Source organism: Populus nigra, chromosome 3 (assembly GCF_951802175.1).
Source record: "Populus nigra chromosome 3, ddPopNigr1.1, whole genome shotgun sequence".
NCBI classification, from domain to species: Eukaryota; Viridiplantae; Streptophyta; class Magnoliopsida; order Malpighiales; family Salicaceae; genus Populus; species Populus nigra.
Genome location: NC_084854.1, coordinates 16,950,669 through 16,960,774, shown reverse-complemented (window position 1 = coordinate 16,960,774; position 10,106 = coordinate 16,950,669). Strand labels below are relative to the sequence as shown.

Here is a 10,106-nt window from a genome sequence, read left to right as displayed (position 1 = left end):
AAATAAATTTTAAAAAATAAAAAATATTATCTTAATATATTTTTAAACAAAAAAACAACCACAAAACTAATATTTCTTGATATGGAACAATTATGGGGTTGCCAAGCAAAATGCCATAAAAACCTGAATGAATGTTCCTTTTGAACTCCATCGTTTTGCAAACATCAAAGTGGTTCGTGCGCCTTTCCTGAAAGGACAATGCTTTTTAACCTTTTTCTTCGAGGAACGTGACAAGGATAACCTTTTCATATTTCAGGACAGAAAATATTCAAATTAAAGACATAAATCCTGGTTACATGCAGTTTTTTTTAACATTAGAAACATGGACAGGTGTCCTCGTTGCTACATTCTATGTGCAATAGTTATATAATGTATATTTAATTTTATCAAATAATATTTTTTAAAAAAATATTAGGTAATCATAGATTTGGTTTAAAAAATTGAGTGCTAATTAATCCATGCCACGTAAAAAATGAGGTGGCAGGTTAATCTTAGGTCAACTTTTTTTTTAAGATAAAAATACTAATATTAATTTTTAGGTCAAGTTGACAGTTTTTTTTTTTTTTTTAATTTTCCTTGCCTGTAGCTGAAGACCAAACTCTTCTGCTTAGAATTTTTATATATATATATATATCATAGAAATTAACTATTTGCCAAAAAAACTTTATCTTTAATTTTTTTTTAATTTTTATTATTTTCTTTTCTCCAAAGTAAAAAAGAAAAAAAGAAAGAAAAGAAAAGAAAAAAAGACAAAAAATCCCTTCTCTTCTCTTTCTTGCAGCTTTCTCTGCGTTTCGATTTCTTTGTCCAAGAATTTCTATGAGCTCGGGCTTTCCGTTCTAGAGTTTGTTCGACTCTCTCTCATGTATTGCAAAATTAACTTCAGCTCCTTAGTTTCATTACTTTGATTTTGATATTTTAAGGTCAAAATTGATCACTATTGTTCAAAACCCTAGATTTGTTTCGATGCTTAAAATTGGGGAAAAGCATAAAGGTGGAAAATTTCGTTAATTTTATGAGGTTTATTATGTGGGTTTTTAGTGATTAATAGATTTAACTTCTTTGATTAGTCGGGTTCAGTGTTGTTAGCTTGAAATCTGGTAATTTGGATCTAAAAAAATTGGTGAAGTTGAGATTTGAATTTCTAATGTGTTATGTTTTCCTGCATTTTCAATGGGTTATCTGTTATTGGAGTTTCTAAGCTTAAATACTCGCTTTAGTTTGCTTAATTTGATTGATTATTAGTTTTGTTTTAGCGAAATTATTGTTCTATAACCGGAGGGGGTGGAATTTCTAGTCCATTTGGGTTTGCTTGTAAAATTCTGAACTTGGGAAATAGCCTAATGCTACTAATTTTAACGGAATGGTAGCTTATTTTAACATTGATTATGTGGGGAATCCAAGTTCTTATTTGTGGGTTCAATGAAAACAAGTCCTATGTTCTGTTTATGGAAAACATAAGATTAAAAAAGATTGTGTGGTTGTCTTTCCCTACATTTTATATGCGAAGGAGTTTAATGCTGAGTTATTGTTCAATTTCACAAATAGGGTTACAGCATTCATTGAGGTCAAAGGGGGAGAAAAAAAAACTTTGAAGTGCATGAGTGTTTCTTCTTCTTTTTGAGGCCCTTAATATAGAGATGGAGCCACAAGTCTCCTTGGACTCTGAGCGACATCTTCATCGAAACAGTTCAATTCAGGTCGGAGATCCTGGTGTAACATCATCTACTCCAGATCGTGTTGAGCCACGGCAGCCAGGTATGTTATGTGCTTTTAATATTTTTTTTTTTAGTTTTTGTTAATTTAGGTACTGCAGGAACATACCACGATTTGGGAGTGGTAGTTTTATCTGTAATTGTTAATATTATGCTTAACGCAGAGAAAAGACCAACACGGCAATGGGCTGCTTGGACACATCAAGAAGAGGAAAGTTTCTTCAATGCACTACGACAAGTTGGCAAGGCATGTTATTGCTGGAATGTGCTTTGGATTAAAAAAATTTCGGTTCTGTTTTACTCCTTAAGTAACCATCTTGAGCTTTCATTGCAGAACTTTGAGAAAATTACTCGCCATGTTCAAAGTAAAAACAAGGATCAGGTAAATTGCAACAAGATTTAGATCCACCTGTTTCGTCTAGTTTTGTTGATGCATTCATCATATTCATTACCACCTATTTATTTTTATTTCCAGGTCAGGCATTATTACTATCGTCTTGTGAGGCGTATGAACAAATTGCTGGGCCCAGGATTGTGCCTAGATGCAAAAAACTCAAAAGATACAAACGCTGCAATGCTCCGATGGTAATATTTCTTATATACTGTTTGAATTGTTTTTTCTTTTTTTTAATATGTATTATAAATTAGGGAAGTGATACATGAAAAAATAGTCAGAAAAAGGAAGCTTGTGATACTATCAACAAATACGTGTCATTATTTTTCTGGTTCTGCATTGGAGCTGATGTAAAGCATTCTGAATCTATGATACATTAAGTGAATGGTTTTTCTACTGTCTTAATTTCCCATCTTTGTTCGGTGCATCTGGCTTAAAAATCTTTGGGGAATTTGATATAGTGTATAGACCATAATGCCATCATGGATCGAGGATTTGTATCATATCTTGGTAATGATGAGGATTCAGTGTTATGGTTTGTCAAAATTGATATTTTTCTCTTGGACTGCTTCAACTGACAGAGTCTTGGATTGTTTTGTTTTCCTGGTTCGAATTTTGATTTTTTGTACAGGTGGTCATTATTGGCAAAGTATAGTTGCAAAGCTTCAAAGCTCCATCTAAAACCGCGAAGGTTTAAGATATTTGTAGAAGCACTGGTCAGTGAATTTTGTCTATATTTGCAAAAGTTTACGCTTTCTTGTTCACGAACTTGATTGATCTACTGGATGTGCTCAACTGATTGGTATATGTTTTCCTTGAAGGAAAACCAACTCTTGAAAGATCGAAGGAAGAATGTAAGGAAACGGTCTTCACAAGGGGAAAATGGCTCTCCAACAACTCCTAGCATTATCACAAATCAGAATAGAGCATCTGGGCATGATACTCGAACTGTTAAACTTGTTCTTGTTGATAGTCAAAACATACAAAAATTAGGTGGTGGAAAGGGATCATTGAAGCGCAATGTTAATTTGGGGGTTATCCGTAACAACAATAAAGGAGACTCAACTGCAATGAAACCTGCAAGGCAAAGGCGGAAACCAGGTGATTATTTGTTTGTGCTTATCCTCAGTTTTGAAGATGTTATATTAGGATTTTACATCAATTCTATACTTTACTTTCCCCCATTTACCATACATACTTTTTATGTCATTCATGAATTTGCTTTAATGTTATTCTAGGCATGATCCTTGACGTATCTGTACAAAAAGTGGACAACTTGTAATTCTCATTTTTTAACTTTAAATGGGATATGCATTTGGGGTTTGTTCGAAACAATCAGTGCCCCATAAAAGGCAGTGACTTTCTGCAAAATTGCTGAAGAATAGGACTGCCCCTAAATCCTTGCTTTCAAAACCCTACTCAAGTGGGGTTATGACTGAGTGATGGTCATGCTATTGTAACCATTATTCCTTGCTAAAAGCTATGGTTCTCTGGTTTCTTGATTTTATTATTACCCTGATTTTTCAAATGATGGATGAATATTGTTTCACTTTGTTTGGTTTGAAATCATGAATTTTTGTGCTGGTCACATTGTTAATTGATTCTCATTGGGTCTAGCCTCATCAGCTGCATACAAAAAATGGGAAAAGGCTGCAATTGCTGGGGTTTCTTTGGTTGCTGATGCTGCCGAGCATTTGGAACGGACAGCCCCTGATAAAGAGTTTGAACATGACCAAGGTATGGCTGGTGGGGCTGATCCTCACCAATTCCTAATCCAAAAATTTGAAAAAACCACCATTTGAAGCGCCATAAGTGATTGTTCTTTCATTTCCAGGGCAAAAGGGTCTTGATTCTGTTGAAAACGTTCTGCCCCATTTGCCTGCTTCTTTGCTTCATTATGTTGAAAGCAGTGCACACAATAATATGAAGCTTAAGCTCCAGTTGTTCCCAATTGATGATGGTACTCGTAGAGCCTTAGAAATGGTGAGCACAAAGAGAAACAACGTTGATGATATTGATGTAGAAGTTTTAGTTATCGAGCAGTATTCCGAAAATGTGATTGTATTTTCATTTGGGTGCAGGATAAGCATAATCCACACCTGGAACTCACTCTTAGTACTCGGAAAAAGATATCATCAGTACTGGAACATCTAAATCGGAAATGGGGCAATTCTATTGTTGCATCTGGAGAGCTAATGCTTTTCCCTTACATAGTTAATAGAGAAAACCTGGTGGGTTATCAGAGATGGACACAGGACTCACTTGTCAGTGCAGCCGATGTATACCTTTCAATTGGCAGCCCTCCAGTGTTTCGATTGAGGTTTCTTCTATTTCTCTTTCAACTTAAATACAAATCCTTTGTTAGATCGTACTTTAACTGACATCTGCATGTCAACAAAGGTATGGCTGGTTTTCCAACGCCAACTTTGCTTCTATGACATTGGGAGCACCTTCAACGTATAGTTGCCTTACTGATGGAGGAAATGAGAAAGGGAAGGCTATGGATTCTGTATCCACAACTGAGCCATCAACTGGTGATCAGTTTCTTGAGGATCCCAGTAGGGATTGCCCGACTTCCATGAACAGTAATCATGCTTCTACACCTCATTCTGCTGGAGTGAGCAGTGAGACAAATGAGTTTATTGCCATAGGACCCATAAATAATCTTGTTGAGTCCTTTGATCCTGCAGCAAACATATCCTGGCATAGAACGGAGACTGATGATAGGACTAGCACACAACAGTTGGAAGATGTGGTAATTGCAACTTCTCGTGATTTTAATCCAATTGAATGCTGTCTCAGTTCATGCCACTTCATACCACTTTTTTATTCTGCTATATATACTTGCTGATGCAGCATTCATGTCTCATTCATAAATTGAGGTTTGGTCATTTAGTTTTTAATACAATCTGTCCGTTGTTTCATATATCCATCACCTATTATTGACTTTTGAAACATTTCAGCCATGACGAATGTCCATACACTATTCCATTTGTGACGTGTACTTTGATTTGTATATATGTAGGATGGCTTGCGATTGAGCAATGTAAATGTGCTGTCTGCTGGGGAGTGGGCTGATAGCCTTACTGATGTTAGCATTGGAGATCTACTATCAGAGTTGCCTCATGAAGCAGATTTTAACTGTGTTGAACCACCTATTGTTCAAAGCAATCAATGCCTTCAGCAGATCCCATTCAGCTGTGATTCATTTGATGCAGCAATTGCTGCACATATCTCAAGGCATCAAAGCAAAATGGGATTTGTTTCCTCAGTGACATCCCATACATCTTCAATCTGGGATGGTGAAGAAACATGTGATGCCTTTGCTTTTCAAAGGAATCATTCTCTCCGCAAGGAAGTTACTACATCTGCTGTTGCTTCTCCACAGGTTGGCAAACAGATGGACAGGACAAGCTCAATCACATCCGGTGCCTTTCTTGAGGTATCCTTAACACTTGTATCATGTTCAAGTGATTCCATTGTCTGGTGGAAGCAAGGGTTGATTAAAGGTAATATATTATACTTCTATTGCAGGAGTTACCTGATTTTGTGGGTCCTATGGATTATCCTACTGGTGAAGACCGTATGTATCTGTCTGATTCGCAAGTCGTGAACAACCAAGCGAAGAATTTCAATGGGCTAACAGATATCTATTGGGTATGCTTTTTGTTCTTCATTCTTTCTTTTCCCTGTTGTTTTATGCTCTATATCCCCTTTAAGCTGACCGGGTTAGGATTCTGAGCGCCAGAAGAAGATGTGTTGTTTCATAAAGAAATTTGTTATCCCCTGGGAAAATGTAGTTAGATTTTTATAGCTGACATGATTCATGCTATCCACTCTGCAGCCTGACTCGTTAGGGCTATTAGATCTGGATATACCATCCTCCAAATACCATACTGAAGATTTGATTTTAAGTGATAGCCTTGGTGGTTTGAACCATCTGATAGCCAGCAGCTTGGATGCATTTCAAAATTGCTCCTTTTTTGGGCTGAACAAGAAAGATTCGACTTCAACAGTTGAAGCTCGAGAAACAACCTCATTTTCAGATTTTAAAATCGGCAGTGGGATTTGAATTTCACCATAGAGGATGTCAAGAGATGCTGCCCTTAGAAAACAGGAACTTTGCTAGATTATAACAATTAATTGTTTATGCTCGGCTGACATTGGGAGGAGTGTGTGCTGAGGACCGGTGCAAGCTAAGAAAATTCTGGTTATTCGCCGATCAGCCATTCTCCTGCATCTGTACAAAAATAGGCATGGAATACTTGTTCCTTTTCTCTTTCTTTACTTGTTTTCTTACAATTCCTGTAAAGCGTTTTCCGTAACTGTTGTAAGTGAACAACCTCGGTACATCAAATAACCTCTTTTTATCTCATCACTTCACTTTGCTCATGTATTCTTTTCTCTTTCGGTTTTCTTGGATGTATATTGTCAAGGTCTGATGTAATTCTTTCTTCGGATTGCCGTATGGTGATTTTTTTTTTCAATAAAAAAATGAATATACTTTCCAACGTGTTTTTTTATGTAAAAAATTTTCAATTACAAATTAAAATATTTATACATGTATTTAATTAAATAAATCAATATTTAATTAAAAAATAATTAAAATTAAAATATTTGATTATGTAACACACGGGGTCATGAGCTTAGTCGTGTCTAGTAACTTTGTGTTTTAAAATAATTTTTTTGTTTAATCATAAAATTATCTGTGCCAATAAAAAAAAAGTTGTCAGCAAAAGTAAATTGAATAAAACTATTACGCCTAACTATGTAATATTGAATGATAAAATTAAAAAAAAATAATTTAAAAAAACAATGAAAAAAAAGATATGAATCAATTTGGGTTAACTCGCTAACTATGCGATCATGAACACATGATTATGATAGATCCATAGAAAGAAAAGTGAAGAAAAAAAAAAAGCATGAAGATCAATTCCAAAAGAAAAATTATGTTGAAGGATGAAATTGAAAAAAAATCAATTTTAAAAAAGAACAAAACAAGACTAAAGTTAGCATGCGCTAACCTTTGAAACCTGTGAAACCTGTGACCATGGTCGTGAGACCGGGACTGACTGCATATAAGGCAAACCCCAAAAAACAAAACAATATTTCCAATAAAAAATGTTTAGCAATGAAACTAAAAAAATTAGTTTTTAAATAAATGATGAAAAAAAGAATTAAAGCCAACCTGAGATCGAGATAACCCAATATAAAAAAATAAAAAAAACACGAGCAATTAAAAAAACTAAATTCGACGTAAAAAAATTAAAATCAAATGTTTAGTTAGGGATGAAATTGAAAACAAATTTTTATTAGTAAAAAGGTAAAAAAATCAAAAGAATATAGACCAAATTTAACATGAAAATCAAATTAAACTAAATGACATGGATGAAATTGAAAAAAAAAACAATCAAAACAAGATACAGAAGCATAACATATAGTAATCAATAGAATGATGACTAAATTGAATATAAAAAATAAATGATAGGGTATACTCATATTCTAGTAAGGAGAAGAGATAGAGAAAAAAGAGGAAGAGAAAAAATATGTTGGGGCCTAACCATAGCTCTTTCATCCACACATCGCATCACCATGTAGAAGATGTTGGTGCGCTCCAAGGCCACCTTTAAATGCGAAGTCTATTTGCTAGTGCATGCTACGCACGCTTCATCAATATTTTTTTAATTAAAATTTTATATTTATTAAAAGACCAAGGTGTCCCTTAGCCATCTTAAGAATAACAAAACAAATCCAAGATCAAAAGATAAAAAAAAAACTCTCCAATGAAGCTTTATTTATTTTTTTATCTCGAGGGCAGTTAAATAATTTTACTATATATAAAAAATTAAAAATTCAATAAAGCCCCCCACCAACTTATTATTACAAAAACATTTGTTATGAAATACCAAAATACCCCTGACTATTAGTGAATAAGACTCAACTTTTTAGGGGTAATTTATATATTTTACTATGTATATGAAATACAAAAGATGAAAATGCCCCTTGGCATAGGCTTTAAAGATCTTAGTTTCAATAGTAATGAAGTCATTTTATTGTGCATAACATATATAAAAAGATTGATATATCCTTTATAAATGTAGTAATAACAAATAGATCTTGTGAAATGATAAAAATAATCACGAGTCATTTTGTTAGCAACCTGGATAATTAGATTGTGACAACCTCATAAAAAGTAAATAAATATAAATATAAAGATCAATTCTCAATCAACCTGATGTTGAAAACAAATTACAAAAAAAATAACTTAAGTGAATACGGCTAATCTGCAAAACTTGTGATTTGAACAAAATCCACCATTATCAAACTTTTTTTTTCAAATGAAATCCATTAACATTAAGAATGATAAGTTTATCATAAAAAATAGCTAAACCAAACACTTTCTCTCGTCAATGTTTTTAGGCGGCTCTCTCTCCTTTTTAAACTTAGTAACTGAAATGTTTAAAAAATAAATTTTTGAAGTAAAATTAAAATTATAAAAACTATAAGGACCTTCAAGAAAAAAAAAGTAAAGTACGAGGATGAAAAAAAACCTTTTCTCTGAAATTTTGGTTGTTGATGAGTTTTTGTTTTGTTTTACATTTTGGTCTTTTATTGTTGATTTTTTTTCTTTCATTAATAAATTTTGACAAATTAATCATGAAAGTAGGCATGGAAGACTGAAATTAAAAAAAGAAGAGATTTCATGATGAAAATAAAAAATAATTTTTTATTGTGGGTTGTTATAAAATCAATTTTAATATATTTTATAATGTAATTATAATTATAATTGTAATTTCAACTTTCGGCTGAGTACACAGACAATAGAACATTCTAGATTATCAATACCCTCTCATTCTACGCTTGCACATACCTCCTTATTTATTGGCCCCACTCTTCATATAGCTGCACTTTTTTTATATTATATGAACGCCTCGTTTCTAAACTATGAAGTTTTAAATTTTAAATTAAATTGTCATTGAAAACTTTCTGCAATTAGAAACAAATAGATTATAAAAATAAAAATACTATATTTGATGTAATAATGCCACAAAATAATATAATTAAATAGCATAACGCTTGTTCATCATTTTTTAAGGATATTATTGTATATACAGCATTTTCTAAATCTCTAACAAAAATTTAAAATCTCCATTGTTATAGGAGACACTTCACCCATCACGTGATTGAATTGATTAGAAAATGCTTAAAATTTATTTATTTGAAACTTTTTTTTTAATTTACAAGAAAAATTTATATTTCTTAATTTAAAAATATAAATTGAAATTAATGAGATATATATGGGATAAGATTTTAATTGTAGCGCTAAATACAATTTATATTTTACATATTATTAATAAAATATATATCTTTATCTATATTAATCTCTTGATTTTTTTTAGTTATTATTAATGGTTTTTTTAAAAAATTATTTATATAAATAATTATTAATTCATTTGATTAGATATTTATATAAAATTTATTGTTGTGCGTGATTGAACTACCACGTGAGACAAAAGGAGTAGTTGTAACGCCCTTGCAAATACTACAAGTCTCTCTCTCTCTTCAAAGTATAAAAATAAAACTTAAATCTAAAATTGAATATGTATTTCGATTTTTTTTATAGAAAAACAAAAAAACCAATTAAAAAAACATTTTTCTAAAAATTAAGTTAAATTTAAAAGTATTTTTCGTTAATTATTTTTTCTAATAGCAAATAAATAAAAAAAATTTAAAAGTAATTTTTCAAAAACTATTTTTCAGAAAATAAATATGGTTTAAAAAATTAATAAAACATGTTTCATTTTTGTTATACAGTAAGGCAGTGTTATTTTTTCTTTTACCTCAGCTATTTTTTTTCCTGTTTATTTATCATATTTCCTAACAATTTTTATTTTTTTATTCAATTATAAATTCACAATATTCAAATATCCGTCCAAAGTCCGAATTAAAAAGGAATAAAAGAAATTAGATTTCGGTGGAGCGAATCGAAACTTTTC

The 10,106-nt window shown here is 32.0% G+C and overlaps 1 protein-coding gene across 2 annotated transcripts; it reads left to right on the top strand.

Annotated features, from left to right (window-relative positions):
• The first annotated feature begins 687 nt into the window (after positions 1-687).
• Positions 688-6,487, top strand: LOC133690285 (TSL-kinase interacting protein 1). 2 transcript variants are annotated; one of them, XM_062110526.1, is made up of 14 exons: positions 688-865; positions 1,549-1,758; positions 1,880-1,962; positions 2,050-2,097; positions 2,191-2,300; positions 2,741-2,825; positions 2,931-3,210; positions 3,736-3,846; positions 3,944-4,092; positions 4,191-4,429; positions 4,510-4,864; positions 5,135-5,551; positions 5,644-5,766; positions 5,954-6,487. In XM_062110526.1, the coding sequence occupies exons 2-14, from the start codon at positions 1,641-1,643 to the stop codon at positions 6,179-6,181; spliced, it is 2,346 nt and encodes a 781-aa protein (XP_061966510.1). In that variant the 5' UTR covers positions 688-865; positions 1,549-1,640; the 3' UTR covers positions 6,182-6,487. The 2 variants fall into 2 exon arrangements, with proteins under 2 accessions (XP_061966510.1, XP_061966509.1); XM_062110525.1 differs by having other exon boundaries at positions 690-865; positions 3,727-3,846.
• Positions 6,488-10,106: the final 3,619 nt, after the last annotated feature.